The following is an 18,980-nucleotide window of genomic DNA, read 5'->3' on the forward strand; positions in this document are numbered from 1 at the left end:
GTGAGCGCTCTGATATCTCCAATAACGGAATAATGCGGATGACGTTACACCTCCAGAAAAGTGCGTACTGTTACTTTAAGTTTTGCTAGCTCACGTCGTATCCATTTAGATAGTTCACTCGGAGAAAAGTAACCCAGAGAACATGCAAACTCGACAATGGAACACTGCTATGCTAAAGCTTCACTTTTTCAGACTTACCTCCACATAATCAATAACGTAACATCCTCTTCTTCCTCCACGCCGCAGGGGAAAGTCCCTCTTCTACGTCGCCGCCTCTAAAACGCCTCGCTCCTTCCTGACCAAAAGTCCAGCCTTTGTGGTCAGTCCTTTGGGAGCTACTCTTAAAAAGCGCCGACCTCCCGTGCCCTCTGCCCGACGCCCCGGATCCATCGCTTTCTTTTTAATTACATTCTGACTCTCAGCACATTCACAAAAAGCCTGATTGATTTCTTCACTCTTGCGTTTATCGCCGTGGCTACTATCCCGCCCCCGCTCGCTTTTTTACAATAGTTTGAAGCACAAAATCACCTCCGTCCTATTAAACCCGAGGCATATTGCGGCTGCTCATTCCTTCCTCATTCCTCGCTCTGTCATAAATCTTCGGCGCGGATAATTTCACCTGCACTGTGTGTTTTTTTGGACGAGAAAAAGCCGTATTGCGTTCTTGTAATTAGTGGAATGTCCTGAAATAGAACGGGCGTATTTTGAGTGGCGCGGGACGATGCACGACGCCACCTTTTCTCTCAACGTCCGACGTAAATGACTTTTGTGTTGCCAAACGAAGGCGATGCGTGGGAAGTTTGCTATTAGAGGAACATTTGTTTGTTTTAAAAGGTCTTTATTTGGTGACAAGTCTGGAGATTTAGCCTGTGCAGGTGTGAACAATGTGAAATCCCTTCATCCCATCTTTCATATACCGTATTTTCTAGATTATAAGTCATTTTGGGGGAAATTTATTTGCCAAAATCCAGGACCAAAAACAGACATTTCATCTTGAAATGCAGTTTAAAATAATAACAGATGAGAGAACATGGTGAATAGGTGTACGTATGCTAACGCTAACACCTTCAGCTACATGAGGCACAGACAGAACTGTGGTAATTGTCTGGTATGTTAACGTAACATATGAACAGTTATTCAGATAACTATAGCATAAAGAACATGCTAACACGTTTACCAAAGCATCAGTTTTACCCCAAATCACTAAATCCATTGAATTCTTCTTCCTCTGTGCCACTTCTAAACAACTTCACAAACTCCAGAGGAAGAGGAAGTGCAGATTCTTCTTCTGCGTCGCTTAGAGCCTAGAGCGCCCTCTTGTGGTTGTCAGTGTGAAAATAACCAATAATATCACATATAAGCTCTTGAGTATAAGTCGCACCCCGGCCAAAACTATGAAAATGTGCGACTTGTGTTAGGGTTATTTGTCGACGGGACCTTGTAGAGGGTTTGTGATATTTACTCCTCTTTTAGTGTTAGGATTGTTGTTGTTTTTGAGTGCAGCGTCACGCAGCACCACGCCCGCATGTCATATGGAGAAAAGTTTGAATGTGCTTTATTTATTATGTTCTAAACTCAGGAGTCAGGGCCAAATGTGTTTCGTGGGATCCAGAAACACTGCGCTCCGCCCTCTGTCACGCTCCAAACTCAAACTCGTGCGTTCAGATCTGTTTGTTTCAAAGACGCGTGTGAAAAGAACACCTCCAGGATCGCGTAGAACAAAACCCAAACTTCCCTCACCTCGGAGTAACCAGCGTTTTGTGCTCCGCTTGTCGGCTCTTCAGAAGTCCACGATGTTTTTCAGTCCCTGTGATGTTTTCTTCTCCAGCCAACTAAATGTGGTCAAACTGAGGTTCTGGTCGGGCGGGGCCCTATGGCAACAACAACAAAAGTCCAACATATTGATATTGTTTTCTTACTCGCACAAATAAAATGGCTCTCACTATGAATTTATGCTCAAAGTCTAAACTCCGGTTTGTTTATCATTGACAATTTGAAATGTTTTTGCTCTTTGCACATTTAAGTTTACTCCTAAACCTGGGCTCAAACTAACTAAACCAGAGCAAAACCAGAGCTAAACCAGAGCTAAACCAGAGCTAAACCAGGACTAAATCACAGCTAAACTAGGACTAAATCACAGCTAAACTAGGACTAAATCAGGACCAAACCAGAACAAAACCAGGACTAAATCAGGACTAAATCAGGAATAAATCAGGGCTGAACCAGAACTAAACCAAAACTATATCGGGACTAAATCGGGACTAAACCGGGACTAAATCAGAACTAAATCAGGACTAAATCAGGACCAAAGCAGAACTAAATCAGGACTAAATCTGGACTAAACCGGGACTACATTGGGACTAAATCAGGACTAAACAAATGGAACTCTGAAGACCCCAAAGTGCCCTTCTCTGACAGTTTAATTCATATAGTTTCCACTCGATCACGGCTCCTCGTGTGCTCTTACGTGATGATAAATGTAGCTGTCCGATCGTTGCATGTATTACGTTGACAAGCGCGTTTTGACGCTTTTGAATCGAACCTTTTCCCCCGGGGCGTTTCCCGTTTGGTCGCCGTCGTGTGGTCACTGAATCATTGGACGTGTTGTTGCCGTGGCAGGAGCTCGTACGTGTCTCCCGGGCTCTCGCCGCCGGTTTTACATGATCCTTTTTCCTTTTCTTCCCCTCGTGTCGTGTAGCGGCCGTGCTTCCTGCTGCGCTTCATCACACGTGTCATCAGCACGCGGCGATAAATAGACCCATAACTCTGTGTGCTAACGGCTAATACATCAATGCCCAGTGTAAAGTCAATGGGCTGGAGTCGGCCCACGGTGCGGCTCAAAATTGGCTCAAAAGTGGCTTCAAATGAACTCGATTTATCTGAAAATGCTTCTCAAGGCTAAAGAATATTACACGTGTTTTTTATGTTCAACTTTGAAATGTGTTAGTCTTTGTTCTTTTTATTATAGTTCTCAAATTAAATAAGCGCTAGCACTAATGACGAATAACTAGCATGTTGGCTGAGTGGTTGTCACTCGTGCCTCACACTAAAAAGGTCTCGAGTTCAGCTTCGTGGCGAGTTGGTTATTTTGATACCGACTGTAAATGGCTCAAAACGATTCTTTTCATGAGAATGTTGAGTTGTTTCGATCAGACTTTGACACGTTGGATGCGATTGGTCCTTTTGCAGATCGAGGAGGTAAACTTAGAGGTTTGTAGTCGCTACGTGCTTAGAGAGGACGGTTTTATCACTTTTATGTTTTGTTGATAGACTCCAAAAATATGAACTTAAAACTGCTAATTCTTAATCCTACGCCTAAGCGGTAATATTGTAATTTATTTAAAAGTGATTTTATCAGCTAAATTAACAGATGTTGTTTTTATTTTGCTCTGCTGAGGTCCAACCAAATCATATTTAAATTGGTGGCCCATGTTTCGGGATATGGTCACTCTCTGCTCCTAACATGTTACTCTAGAGCAGACCTGGCCATTTGTGGCCTCAGGGGCAAGATGTGGCCCCCTAGAAAGATTTTAGTTTCTATTTTTTACCTGTCTGTAACATCTGTTTGCACTTGTATCCTTAATAAATATGACATGAAATTAATAAAATAATAGATTCAATAGCTTATATTTGACAGAAAAGTTATATTTTATTTGATATTTGATTTTTTTGTAAAAAAAAATGTCTCACACCAATGATAGCGGGCCGGCCCTCCGCTACTTGCCTGGATTCGAATATGGCCCTCGGAGGAAAATAATTGCCCACCCCTGCTTTAGAGTATTGAAGGACAAGAGACTTACAGAGGACACAACACTCTACAGAGCTACATAGCCGCAGAGCCGCAGAGCCACAGAGCTACAGAGCTACAGAGCTACAGTGCTGCAGAGCCACAGAGCTACAGAGCCACAGAGCTACAGAGCTACAGAGCTACAGTGCTGCAGAGCCACAGAGCTACAGAGCCACAGAGCTACAGAGCTACAGAGCTACAGTGCTGCAGAGCCACAGAGCTACAGAGCCACAGAGCTACAGAGCTACAGAGCTACAGTGCTGCAGAGCCACAGAGCTACAGAGCCACAGAGCTACAGAGCTACAGAGCTACAGAGCTACAGAGCCACAGAGCTACAGAGCTGGACCTTCAGTAGCAGCGCAAATGGTTTATTCTTTGCCATTTTGATTTAAAAATGCCACTGTTTTTGTTATAAAACATAATTTGGTGTGTGTTTTAGAGTACGTATAAGTCAGATTAGTGAACAGTTTAAAGTGCACCCTACAGGTCAGACGAGTCATTGAGCTTTAATGCAGTGTAGATATATTTTCAATTTAGCTAAAAAATTATAAAAAAGGTCATCACAGAATAGCTCTTTTTTAAGTTTATAATGTCACCTCCTGTTTGTAATTGATGACATCACAGTAGGAAATTACCCAGCAAACACTGGGCCAATCTAATCTCATCTAATGTCACAATTTTTTTATTTGACAAATAAGAAATATGAAAGCGACTTTATTCTGTTGAATTAATGTTTAGAATCAATAAAGTTGTTTCTTTGTGTAAATTCTGCATAAACTTTGACTGGAATGAGTGTCTCTGGTTTGATGTCATTTTCTACAGATTTTTCGATGTTTTCTCCACAAATACCTGCTCGATTGGTGTAAAACTATAATATATATGTACAGCAGGTATAATACACCAAATAAAGACATAAACATTTTAAAATTGTATAAGCCCTGTCAGAGGCACTTTAAACCACTGAGCAAACAAAAAAGTGACGTAATCAGAGTTCAAACCGTTAGTTTGGTGGTCGGCGGCCTCTTCAGGACCGTTCGCTCCGATGTCGAGCCTAATGGGTCTCCAGTTGTTCGTAGTTGGTTGTCTCCTGATTGATTAGTTCGGGTGTTAATGAGGGAACCGCTCTGCTTCATGTCTTACCTCATCGTCCCATCGCTCCGTCTCCAAACGCCACATTTTATACACTCGACTTGTAATTAAAGTCAAATGGCGCGTGGCGTTGTCGACGTCTTCTTCACCGGAGGCAGATGGAGAGAGTCTTCAGTGACGTTTCGAAATACGAATGAACGTGCTCCAGATACAGCTCTTTATGTTGCTAACGAGATGTTCCTTTTCAAAGTGTCTGGGTTAGACAACCCTAACCCTGGTGGGTGAGACTCTGCTCAGAGGTTCAGAACGCTGCCAGGGTCGTTTTCGGAACCTTTTCATTCGCCTCATGCCTCAACGAACCAGCTTTATGGTAGTTTGTCAGATTGTGTTCAATCCCTCGTCTCATCTGTGCACTTTGAGCATCTCACACCTTTTTCCCATTTGTTGCCGGACAGAGTTGTCTGTGTTTTTGTTGAGAAGTTAAATAGACAAGAGATTGACCATGATGAAGGCCTTTTTTAAACCCAAGAATACAACTCCAACGAGCCTGCCCGGGTCCAGAAGGGCCTGAAGGGGAGTGATTGGTTCAGAAGCTAAACTGCCTTGACTGGAGAGTGTTGGGTGTGGCGGTCCTTGTTCTGCCACTCCTTTTTTGGTGGGCAGTAAACTTGAAGGGCCTGTAGTTGGCCATAGATCGAGGTGCTTCAATATTGGAATGACTACAGAAGGAAGGAAAGTAACATTGGGAGATGAACTGATGAGTTTGGCGATGGCACGTGTGATGGACGTGCAGATATATCGTCGAGTGTCACTGGACAGTCATTACGGTGGTCAGTGCATTAACGGTCTGTGATGTGTTCGATTCAGTGAGGGCCGGTCTGAGTCCACTGAGATTATAACATGGAGGCTGTGCATTGCCTCTAATCTGACGAGACATATCACAATGTATATCCCGATGTTAAGTATTGAATGAATCAGAATTGATACTGATTCAGTATTGATACTTTGGTAACACGGGGCACATCCTGTTTCCAACATGACTAAACCACTTGTCACTTCTTACAAATACAATCATTTAAAGTGGTCAGTGCTGCCCTCTACTGTCTGGGCTAAATTGACACGGAAATCAAGTGAAATCCAGGCAACAATGCAGCCTCCTTAATGTGCATGGTGTCATCAAAAATGACGCGATATCGGTATCGGGGTATCGTAAGACTAAGTATTGCTATATTATGGTACTATTATGGAGTTACTGAAGTCATTGTTGAAAGCTTCAGCTAAAGTTTGTGGTCTAGTATTATTCATTTACTTTGATTTCCTGTTTTTATTATCTTTTGTACAATATCCCGTCATTGTCTTTAGGCTCATCCCATAAAGATTTGCATATTTTAAATTATTCAGAGTCGCTATCCATTTTCTAAAGTTCACAAATGTCCGTAAGATCTTTGGGGCTCGAGGAAACAAATCAAACATTTAATTTTCAACGCTTTTTTTCCGGCAAAAATAAATTAAATTAAAGGCATATTATTAGCTACTTGGTGGTTAGCCTTCATGCTAATGTCCGTGCTAATTGCTAAGTCAACAAACCAGGCTAAACACTTCTGTTGATGTTTTAATATAGGTAAACAGTTAAAGAAAGGTGAAGGGCTGGTTTGAAAGAGGAGTGATGGGGTCCCCCAGGTTGAGAATCACGGTGTTTCTAAAAGAGTTACCGTATTTTCCGGACTATAAGTAGTTTTTTCATAGTTTTGGCCGGGTGTGAGTTATACTTGCATATTTATACTTATACTCCGGAGTAACTTATATGTGATATTATTTGTTATTTTCACACTGCATTTTCATACTGTGTCTTATAGTCCGGAAAATACGGTAATTGTTTTTACTATCACAAAACTCCATTTCTAGGACAAAAAGGTCAATTTATTTTCAAAAAATCCGTAAAAATGCAGAATTCCTGTCGCAGTGAAGTACCATAAGCTCTATAATGTCACCGCCATGTCGTCCACGTGTGAATAATCCTGTCAGTGACATCCATAGCTTCATGTAAATATCTGTTGCAGCTTATTTTTCCCGCACAAATGTCCTGCTGTCGTCCCGTGACAGGATTATCGACGAGTGAGCCGCGGTGCCACACGGATTGCTCAAATCCTACACAACATATCGCATCTGTGAGTCGTGTATTTGGCCGACCTTTCGGGAACAGAACAGATAAAAAATATGTCCGTTAATTATCTAAATGGACGTAACATAAGACGCAAAGTGTAAATCCAGTTCGATGATTGGTTGAGCTGTTTGATTGGCAGATGCCGATCGGTTGCCAGCGCGTGCCGTTTCATCGCGGGCCTTTGCCGTGTCTAAGCCGCTTTAATCGTTTACCTTGAAATTGCAGCTCGATGGAGAAGTTTGGAAACAAAGTGATTTGATTAAAACGTTTCAGGCTTTGATTTGTGGTGATATTTAATGCTCTGTGGGAGTCGTATTTACCAGACGCTGGATCAATACTTTTTACTAATATACTAATACTTATCAATGTCTTCTGTGTCTGCATTTTCAGCTGATCATCTCAAGATCTTTGTGTGAGGAAAAAGACTCGTATAGTTTTCGAATAATGCTGTGGATATATGTCAAATGAGTATATATTGTCTATAGAAGATTTTAAAAAATCTACATATTCAGAGATTGCAGATAGAAGCTAGCTTTTTATCCATAATCTGCTGTAGAACATCTTTAATGTATCTGTACTTTGTCCTTTTAAATAAACGTGCAGTTCACCTCATTCCAGACGTTTCCTCGAGGGCAGTCGTCCGGCGCAATCCTCCTTCTGGTTATATTAGTTCATCAAAAAAGATAATAAGTTCCACTCAGACTATAAAGCGACTATAAAGTGGTGTTTAGGTCCAGAAGTCGCTGCAGTCGGATTTTTCAAACAAATCAATCGACTTTCGAGCTTGTTTTGGAGACAAGGGTCCAAAGTGGGCGGGGCATACACACAGATGATTAATTGCACAGCTGTGTGGATTAATCTTCCGATTGATGCACCGCTTTGGTTAATTCTTCACTCCTTTTGTGCGATACTTGATTTAAGACGTTTACCTGTTTGTTTCTGATGTGCAATCAATATTTAATCATCTGATTGTTTTCCAGGAAATCTATAAATATTTGAGTCATTCCCACCAAATTTGAACCCAGACTGAAGGTGACTGAGCATCTCCAGTTCCTGGTGGAGCAATATAGTTCCTGGTGGAGCAATAGAGTTCCTGGTGGAGCTGTAGAGTTCCTGGTGGAGCTTTAGGAGTTCCTGGTGGAGGTTTAGGAGTTCCTGGTGGCGCTTTAGAGTTCCTGATGGAGCTTTAGAGTTCCTGGTGGAGCTTTAGGAGTTCCTGGTGGAGCTTTAGGAGTTCCTGGCGGAGCTTTAAGAGTTCCTGGTGGAGCTTTAGAGTTCCTGGTGGAGCTTTAGAGTTCCTGGTGGAGCTTTAGGAGTTCCTGGTGGAGCTTTAGAGTTCCTGATCGAGCTTTAGGAGTTCCTGATGGAGCTTTAGAGCGCCTGATGGAGCTTTAGGAGTTCCTGGTGGAGCTTTAGAGTTCCTGGTGGACTGAGGGAGAGCCTTTGTTCAATGTAGTCGCTGCTTTTCTCCTGACAGTTGAACACCTCCTAAACTCTGGGCTGTCATAGAAAGAACTCCGTCGTGTTCTCCTAAAGCCCCATGCATCTGACCTCATGAAGCGGAAGGCGCTGGTCCGCACCTGATCCATCATCGCACACATTTATTTTCCTTTGTTGTGACATTCATGAAACGGAGCGTGAAACGTCGGCACTTTCTGCCAGCGACGACAAACATGCAAACGGAAAGTGAGAGCGGAGACGGATGAAACCAGGAGGAACAAAAATATTAAATGAATAAATGCATCAGAGTTTCATGGGGCTGTCCAAAAGGATCAATACCCAGATACTAACTGATACTAAAATGGACCAAAGATGAAATTTATGATTCGAGATCTACAATACGCTTTCATTTAGATCTTATGCCGAGGCCGATCGTTTGTGTGGGGCAAATACACCACTTGAATAAAAGTATAATTTGAAGACTTTAGTGAGAAGAGGAGCCAGCTCTCTCGTCCAGTTTCTAGTAAAACTGGCAGCGCTTCAGTTTCTCTGGGTTCTTCAGTTTCTCTGGGTTCTTCAGTTTCTCTGGGTTCTTCAGTTTCTCTCTGGGTTCTTCAGTTTCTCTGGGTTCTTCAGTTTCTCTCTGGGTTCTTCAGTTTCTCTGGATTCTTCAGTGTCTCTGGGTTTTTCAGGTTTTCTCTTGGTTCTTCAGTTACTCTGGGTTCTTCAGTTTCTCTCTGGGTTCTTCAGTTTACCTGGGTTCTTCAGTTTCTCTCTGGGTTCTTCAGTTTCTCTCTGGGTTCTTCAGTTTCTCTCTGGGTTCTTCAGTTTCTCTGGGTTCTTCAGTTTCTCTCTGGGTTCTTCGGTTTCTCTGGGTTCTTCGGTTTCTCTGGGTTCTTCAGTTTCTCTGGGTTCTTCAGTTTCTCTGGGTTCTTCAGTTTCTCTCTGGGTTCTTCGGTTTCTCTGGGTTCTTCGGTTTCTCTGGGTTCTTCGGTTTCTCTGGGTTCTTCGGTTTCTCTGGGTTCTTCAGTTTCTCTGGGTTCTTCGGTTTCTCTGGGTTCTTCAGTTTCTCTCTGGGTTCGTCAGTTACTCTGGGTTCTTCAGTTTCTCTGGGTTCTTCAGTTTCTCTGGGTTCTTCAGTTTCTCTCTGGGTTCTTCAGTTTCTCTGGGTTCTTCAGTTTCTCTCTGGGTTCTTCAGTTTCTCTGGATTCTTCAGTGTCTCTGGGTTTTTCAGGTTTTCTCTTGGTTCTTCAGTTACTCTGGGTTCTTCAGTTTCTCTCTGGGTTCTTCAGTTTACCTGGGTTCTTCAGTTTCTCTGGGTTCTTCAGTTTCTCTGGGTTCTTCAGTTTCTCTCTGGGTTCTTCGGTTTCTCTGGGTTCTTCGGTTTCTCTGGGTTCTTCGGTTTCTCTGGGTTCTTCAGTTTCTCTGGGTTCTTCGGTTTCTCTGGGTTCTTCAGTTTCTCTCTGGGTTCGTCAGTTACTCTGGGTTCTTCAGTTTCTCTCTGGGTTCGTCAGTTACTCTGGGTTCATCAGTGTTGACATTCTGTTCTGAAGAAAAAATAACAAGATATTACACATAAGGAGAAAGTCAAACATCCATGTGGCGAGAAAATAGTTTGGACATTTGAAACAACATAACAAGCCACTCATTTTTTGTGCAATACTTGAACCAACGATGTTTTTAGCTTGTTTCTTATCCATCGATTTGATCTGATTGGAATATTCTAATGCATAACTGCGTTTGTCCGTGGGCCTCTTGGGCGTAGCCATCTCCGCTCTCAGTCTTTGGCTTTGGACTCGAGCACTTAAACAAAAGCTCGTCTTTCTCCCATTAGCGTTCCGTCGCCGGCCTCACAAACCGTTTCCTTCCGTCGGCCGCCACATCCAACTCCTCTAAATCTCCTCTAAACGACGTGAACGAATGCCTTTTTCAAACAAAGCGTTTGAGCGGCGCCGTTCGGGCCCGGACGCCGCGCCTGGGCCGTCAGTCATTAATTCAACTCACTTTTCAGACCCATCTCTCTTCATAATGGCTCGTTGGTTGCTGGAGATGGCTGCGGCAGATTTATGCTCCGAGGCGGCTCTGGACCGGGCACCGGCAGCTGGTAATACGTTAATGTATAGACACATCGCGCTGGCAGTGTTCAGCGAAATTAGAGGCGATTATTCCTGGCCCTTCCCTCCCACTGATGCCCAGCTGTCCGTGCCGTCCGGAGCGGGAGTTCGGGCCGGGCTCACGCTGTGGACCAAACGTGGCTTCAGCGCCGTGTTTCGCTCATAAATCTATAACGAGTTGGTGGAAAAATCCACTCCGAAAAAGGCCAACGGGAAAGTGAAGCCGGGACAAACTTTTGAAGGTTATATACGGATCACTTTGCAGTACTTTCAGACCGGGCAGTAAACGTGTACTTTACTTTGAAACGGACGGGATGCAGTTTGCGGGAAACGTTTGAAACTGAATCAAACTTGTGTGGAGGATGTTTTTGTTTAATGTGTTGAGTTCAGATGGAGCAGAGTAAGATTTTGATGATTCACAAACGTTGAATCTTATCATTGTTACTATGACAATGGCTTCACAAACGTTGACTCTCGGGTTGAATAATGGCGCCACTTTCTTTCTGAAGATATCGTGAGTGTGCGCCGGCAGATAATACTTCAAATGTCACGCCGATCGGCCCGGTAATTACAGAGATATCGACCATAAAGCGGCTCGACAGATCTGCAATCTGAAGTTTCAACGGCAAATAACTCGAGCCTCGAACGCGGGAGCCCACTCCGGATTTACTCAAACACGCAAACATGCACGAATCAATCCAAACGCACACGCGAGTAGGACAATGATGAGGGGAAACGGCCATAACACGCAAATAACACGCAACAAGAAGAGTTGAATATTGTATGAAATAGTTTGATCCAGAGAGTAACTCGTCCAAACCGAGGCGCGAAGGGAAAAGCCTGGAGGCTGCTGTTCAGATGAATCGCTGCTGTTCAGATGAATCGCTGCTGTTCAGATGAATCACTGCTGTTCAGATGAATTCCTGCTGTTCAGATGAATTCCTGCTGTTCAGATGAATTCCTGCTGTTCAGATGAATTCCTGCTGTTCAGATGAATCACTGCTGTTCAGATGAATCGCTGCTGTTCAGATGAATCACTGCTGTTCAGATTAATTCTTGGTGTTCAGATGAAGTCCTGCTGTTCAGATGAATCACTGCTGTTCAGATGAATCACTGCTACTCTGGTTCCTGTCTGTGGGATCAGACCGGGGGAAGTGATGCATTATGGGAGACTGTATCGTACTGTTAAATGGCGCCGCGGCGACCACGGAAAACTTCAGAAGAAACCAAACGGATCCAGAGTTTAAAACAAACAAACAACCACTTTATTTGACTTTTATCCCAATTAAATGTAGTTCTAAACGCTCCAAAAGGGCTTTCTGTGATGGCTTCAGTTTAGCTCCTGAAGGTGATGGAATGAGGAGATATAAAACCGTTGGAACGCAGATGCTGTCGATTCCTACTAAATGTTTCCTTCTCTCTTGTGTTCTCTTCTTCAGGCCATCTTCACGGTGCTGTTGGGCCCCTTCACGTTCTTCAGCGCTCAGAAGACCAAGTATCTCCAGATCCTCACCTCCGTCATGCGCTGGATCGGTGAGAACTTCAACCCGCGCTTTAGTTTAGACCTCCACAAACGATGCTTTAGTTTAGACCTCCACAAACAACGCTTTAGTTTAGACCTCCACAAACAACTCGCTTTAGTTTAGACCTCCACAAACAACTCGCTTTAGTTTAGACCTCCACAAACAACGCTTTAGTTTAGACCTCCACAAACGACACGCTTTAGTTTAGACCTCCACAAACAACGCTTTAGTTTAGACCTCCACAAACGACGCTTTAGTTTAGACCTCCACAAACAACGCTTTAGTTTAGACCTCCACAAACAACGCTTTAGTTTTGACCTCCACAAACAACGCTTTAGTTTAGACCTCCACAAACAACGCTTTAGTTTAGACCTCCACAAACAACGCTTTAGTTTAGACCTCCACAAACAACTCGCTTTAGTTTAGACCTCCACAAACAACGCTTTAGTTTAGACCTCCACAAACGACGCTTTAGTTTAGACCTCCACAAACAACGCTTTAGTTTAGACCTCCACAAACGACACGCTTTAGTTTAGACCTCCACAAACAACGCTTTAGTTTAGACCTCCACAAACAACGCTTTAGTTTAGACCTCCACAAACGACGCTTTAGTTTAGACCTCCACAAACGACGCTTTAGTTTAGACCTCCACAAACGACACGCTTTAGTTTAGACCTCCACAAACAACGCTTTAGTTTAGACCTCCACAAACAACGCTTTAGTTTAGACCTCCACAAACAACTCGCTTTAGTTTAGACCTCCACAAACGACACGCTTTAGTTTAGACCTCCACAAACAACGCTTTAGTTTAGACCTCCACAAACAACGCTTTAGTTTAGACCTCCACAAACAACGCTTTAGTTTAGACCTCCACAAACAACGCTTTAGTTTAGACCTCCACAAACAACGCTTAGTTTAGACCTTCACAAACAACGCTTTAGTTTAGACCTCCACAAACAACGCTTTAGTTTAGACCTCCACAAACAACGCTTTAGTTTAGACCTCCACAAACAACGCTTTAGTTTAGACCTCCACAAACAACACGCTTTAGTTTAGACCTCCACAAACAACGCTTTAGTTTAGACCTCCACAAACGACACGCTTTAGTTTAGACCTCCACAAACGACGCTTTAGTTTAGACCTCCACAAACAACACGCTTTAGTTTAGACCTCCACAAACAACGCTTTAGTTTAGACCTCCACAAACAACTCGCTTTAGTTTAGACCTCCACAAACAACGCTTTAGTTTAGACCTCCACAAACAACGCTTTAGTTTAGACCTCCACAAACAACGCTTTAGTTTAGACCTCCACAAACGACGCTTTAGTTTAGACCTCCACAAACAACGCTTTAGTTTAGACCTCCACAAACGACGCTTTAGTTTAGACCTCCACAAACAACGCTTTAGTTTAGACCTCCACAAACAACGCTTTAGTTTAGACCTCCACAAACAACGCTTTAGTTTAGACCTCCACAAACAACTCGCTTTAGTTTAGACCTCCACAAACGACGCTTTAGTTTAGACCTCCACAAACAACGCTTTAGTTTAGACCTCCACAAACAACGCTTTAGTTTAGACCTCCACAAACAACTCGCTTTAGTTTAGACCTCCACAAACGACACGCTTTAGTTTAGACCTCCACAAACAACGCTTTAGTTTAGACCTCCACAAACAACGCTTTAGTTTAGACCTCCACAAACAACGCTTTAGTTTAGACCTCCACAAACGACACGCTTTAGTTTAGACCTCCACAAACAACACGCTTTAGTTTAGACCTCCACAAACAACGCTTTAGTTTAGACCTCCACAAACAACTCGCTTTAGTTTAGACCTCCACAATCAACTCGCTTTAGTTTAGACCTCCACAAACAACGCTTTAGTTTAGACCTCCACAAACAACGCTTTAGTTTAGACCTCCACAAACAACGCTTTAGTTTAGACCTCCACAAACAACGCTTTAGTTTAGACCTCCACAAACAACGCTTTAGTTTAGACCTCCACAAACAACGCTTTAGTTTAGACCTCCACAAACGACGCTTTAGTTTAGACCTCCACAAACAACGCTTTAGTTTAGACCTCCACAAACAACGCTTTAGTTTAGACCTCCACAAACAACTCGCTTTAGTTTAGACCTCCACAAACAACGCTTTAGTTTAGACCTCCACAAACGACACGCTTTAGTTTAGACCTCCACAAACAACGCTTTAGTTTAGACCTCCACAAACAACGCTTTAGTTTAGACCTCCACAAACGACGCTTTAGTTTAGACCTCCACAAACGACGCTTTAGTTTAGACCTCCACAAACGACACGCTTTAGTTTAGACCTCCACAAACAACGCTTTAGTTTAGACCTCCACAAACAACGCTTTAGTTTAGACCTCCACAAACAACTCGCTTTAGTTTAGACCTCCACAAACGACACGCTTTAGTTTAGACCTCCACAAACAACGCTTTAGTTTAGACCTCCACAAACAACGCTTTAGTTTAGACCTCCACAAACAACGCTTTAGTTTAGACCTCCACAAACAACGCTTTAGTTTAGACCTCCACAAACGACGCTTTAGTTTAGACCTCCACAAACGACGCTTTAGTTTAGACCTCCACAAACAACTCGCTTTAGTTTAGACCTCCACAAACAACGCTTTAGTTTAGACCTCCACAAACAACGCTTTAGTTTAGACCTCCACAAACAACGCTTTAGTTTAGACCTCCACAAACAACGCTTTAGTTTAGACCTCCACAAACGACGCTTTAGTTTAGACCTCCACAAACGACGCTTTAGTTTAGACCTCCACAAACAACGCTTTAGTTTAGACCTCCACAAACAACGCTTTAGTTTAGACCTCCACAAACGACGCTTTAGTTTAGACCTCCACAAACGACGCTTTAGTTTAGACCTCCACAAACAACACGCTTTAGTTTAGACCTCCACAAACAACGCTTTAGTTTAGACCTCCACAAACGACGCTTTAGTTTAGACCTCCACAAACAACGCTTTAGTTTAGACCTCCACAAACAACGCTTTAGTTTAGACCTCCACAAACAACGCTTTAGTTTAGACCTCCACAAACAACGCTTTAGTTTAGACCTCCACAAACGACGCTTTAGTTTAGACCTCCACAAACAACGCTTTAGTTTAGACCTCCACAAACAACGCTTTAGTTTAGACCTCCACAAACAACTCGCTTTAGTTTAGACCTCCACAAACAACGCTTTAGTTTAGACCTCCACAAACAACGCTTTAGTTTAGACCTCCACAAACAACGCTTTAGTTTAGACCTCCACAAACGACACGCTTTAGTTTAGACCTCCACAAACGACACGCTTTAGTTTAGACCTCCACAAACAACGCTTTAGTTTGGACCTCCACAAACGACACGCTTTAGTTTAGACCTCCACAAACGACACGCTTTAGTTTAGACCTCCACAAACAACGCTTTAGTTTAGACCTCCACAAACAACGCTTTAGTTTAGACCTCCACAAACAACGCTTTAGTTTAGACCTCCACAAACAACGCTTTAGTTTAGACCTCCACAAACGACGCTTTAGTTTAGACCTCCACAAACGACGCTTTAGTTTAGACCTCCACAAACAACGCTTTAGTTTAGACCTCCACAAACAACGCTTTAGTTTAGACCTCCACAAACAACGCTTTAGTTTAGACCTCCACAAACAACGCTTTAGTTTAGACCTCCACAAACGACACGCTTTAGTTTAGACCTCCACAAACGACGCTTTAGTTTAGACCTCCACAAACAACGCTTTAGTTTAGACCTCCACAAACGACACGCTTTAGTTTAGACCTCCACAAACGACGCTTTAGTTTAGACCTCCACAAACAACGCTTTAGTTTAGACCTCCACAAACAACGCTTTAGTTTAGACCTCCACAAACGACACGCTTTAGTTTAGACCTCCACAAACAACGCTTTAGTTTAGACCTCCACAAACAACGCTTTAGTTTAGACCTCCACAAACAACGCTTTAGTTTAGACCTCCACAAACAACGCTTTAGTTTAGACCTCCACAAACGACGCTTTAGTTTAGACCTCCACAAACAACGCTTTAGTTTAGACCTCCACAAACAACGCTTTAGTTTAGACCTCCACAAACGACACGCTTTAGTTTAGACCTCCACAAACAACGCTTTAGTTTAGACCTCCACAAACAACGCTTTAGTTTAGACCTCCACAAACAACGCTTTAGTTTAGACCTCCACAAACAACGCTTTAGTTTAGACCTCCACAAACAACGCTTTAGTTTAGACCTCCACAAACAACGCTTTAGTTTAGACCTCCACAAACAACGCTTTAGTTTAGACCTCCACAAACGACACGCTTTAGTTTAGACCTCCACAAACAACACGCTTTAGTTTAGACCTCCACAAACGACACGCTTTAGTTTAGACCTCCACAAACAACGCTTTAGTTTAGACCTCCACAAACAACGCTTTAGTTTAGACCTCCACAAACAACTCGCTTTAGTTTAGACCTCCACAAACAACGCTTTAGTTTAGACCTCCACAAACAACACGCTTTAGTTTAGACCTCCACAAACAACGCTTTAGTTTAGACCTCCACAAACAACGCTTTAGTTTAGACCTCCACAAACAACGCTTTAGTTTAGACCTCCACAAACAACGCTTTAGTTTAGACCTCCACAAACAACGCTTTAGTTTAGACCTCCACAAACAACGCTTTAGTTTAGACCTCCACAAACAACTCGCTTTAGTTTAGACCTCCACAAACAACGCTTTAGTTTAGACCTCCACAAACAACGCTTTAGTTTAGACCTCCACAAACAACGCTTTAGTTTAGACCTCCACAAACAACGCTTTAGTTTAGACCTCCACAAACAACGCTTTAGTTTAGACCTCCACAAACAACACGCTTTAGTTTAGACCTCCACAAACAACGCTTTAGTTTAGACCTCCACAAACAACGCTTTAGTTTAGACCTCCACAAACAACGCTTTAGTTTAGACCTCCACAAACAACGCTTTAGTTTAGACCTCCACAAACGACGCTTTAGTTTAGACCTCCACAAACAACACGCTTTAGTTTAGACCTCCACAAACAACGCGCTTTAGTTTAGACCTCCACAAACAACGCTTTAGTTTAGACCTCCACAAACAACGCGCTTTAGTTTAGACCTCCACAAACAACGCTTTAGTTTAGACCTCCACAAACAACGCTTTAGTTTAGACCTCCACAAACGACACGCTTTAGTTTAGACCTCCACAAACAACGCTTTAGTTTAGACCTCCACAAACAACGCTTTAGTTTAGACCTCCACAAACAACACGCTTTAGTTTAGACCTCCACAAACGACACGCTCTAGTTTAGACCTCCACAAACGACACGCTTTAGTTTAGACCTCCACAAACAACGCTTTAGTTTAGACCTCCACAAACGACACGCTTTAGTTTAGACCTCCACAAACGACGCTTTAGTTTAGACCTCCACAAACAACGCTTTAGTTTAGACCTCCACAAACAACTCGCTTTAGTTTAGACCTCCACAAACAACGCTTTAGTTTAGACCTCCACAAACGACACGCTTTAGTTTAGACCTCCACAAACAACGCTTTAGTTTAGACCTCCACAAACGACACGCTTTAGTTTAGACCTCCACAAACAACGCTTTAGTTTAGACCTCCACAAACAACGCTTTAGTTTAGACCTCCACAAACAACGCTTTAGTTTAGACCTCCACAAACAACACGCTTTAGTTTAGACCTCCACAAACAACGCTTTAGTTTAGACCTCCACAAACGACGCTTTAGTTTAGACCTCCACAAACGACACGCTTTAGTTTAGACCTCCACAAACGACACGCTTTAGTTTAGACCTCCACAAACAACGCTTTAGTTTAGACCTCCACAAACGACGCTTTAGTTTAGACCTCCACAAACAACGCTTTAGTTTAGACCTCCACAAACAACGCTTTAGTTTAGACCTCCACAAACAACTCGCTTTAGTTTAGACCTCCACAAACGACACGCTTTAGTTTAGACCTCCACAAACAACGCTTTAGTTTAGACCTCCACAAACAACGCTTTAGTTTAGACCTCCACAAACAACGCTTTAGTTTAGACCTCCACAAACAACTCGCTTTAGTTTAGACCTCCACAATCAACTCGCTTTAGTTTAGACCTCCACAAACAACGCTTTAGTTTAGACCGCCACAAACAACGCTTTAGTTTAGACCTCCACAAACAACGCTTTAGTTTAGACCTCCACAAACAACGCTTTAGTTTAGACCTCCACAAACAACGCTTTAGTTTAGACCTCCACAAACAACACGCTTTAGTTTAGACCTCCACAGACAACGCTTTAGTTTAGACCTCCACAAACGACGCTTTAGTTTAGACCTCCACAAACGACACGCTTTAGTTTAGACCTCCACAAACAACGCTTTAGTTTAGACCTCCACAAACAACGCGCTTTAGTTTAGACCTCCACAAACAACGCTTTAGTTTAGACCTCCACAAACGACACGCTTTAGTTTAGACCTCCACAAACGACACGCTTTATTTTAGACCTCCACAAACAACGCTTTAGTTTAGACCTCCACAAACAACGCTTTAGTTTAGACCTCCACAAACAACGCTTTAGTTTAGACCTCCACAAACGACATGCTTTAGTTTAGACCTCCACAAACAACGCTTTAGTTTAGACCTCCACAAACAACGCTTTAGTTTAGACCTCCACAAACGACGCTTTAGTTTAGACCTCCACAAACAACGCTTTAGTTTAGACCTCCACAAACAACGCTTTAGTTTAGACCTCCACAAACGACACGCTTTAGTTTAGACCTCCACAAACAACGCTTTAGTTTAGACCTCCACAAACAACGCTTTA

The 18,980-nt window shown here is 42.9% G+C and overlaps 1 protein-coding gene across 1 annotated transcript in view; it reads left to right on the forward strand.

Annotated features, from left to right (window-relative positions):
• Positions 1-18,980, forward strand: part of tmem104 (transmembrane protein 104) — a 92,990-nt gene that overhangs the window by 49,282 nt on the left and 24,728 nt on the right. The window contains exon 9 of the mRNA XM_072442652.1: positions 12,034-12,127. Coding sequence (XP_072298753.1) covers positions 12,034-12,127 — 94 coding nt within the window. The remainder of the gene's footprint in view (positions 1-12,033; positions 12,128-18,980) is intronic.

The sequence above is a fragment of the Eucyclogobius newberryi genome, unplaced genomic scaffold, assembly GCF_026437365.1.
Source record: "Eucyclogobius newberryi isolate DKJ021-1_F unplaced genomic scaffold, fEucNew1.0.hap1 SCAF_13, whole genome shotgun sequence".
Classification (NCBI taxonomy): Eukaryota; Metazoa; Chordata; class Actinopteri; order Gobiiformes; family Gobiidae; genus Eucyclogobius; species Eucyclogobius newberryi.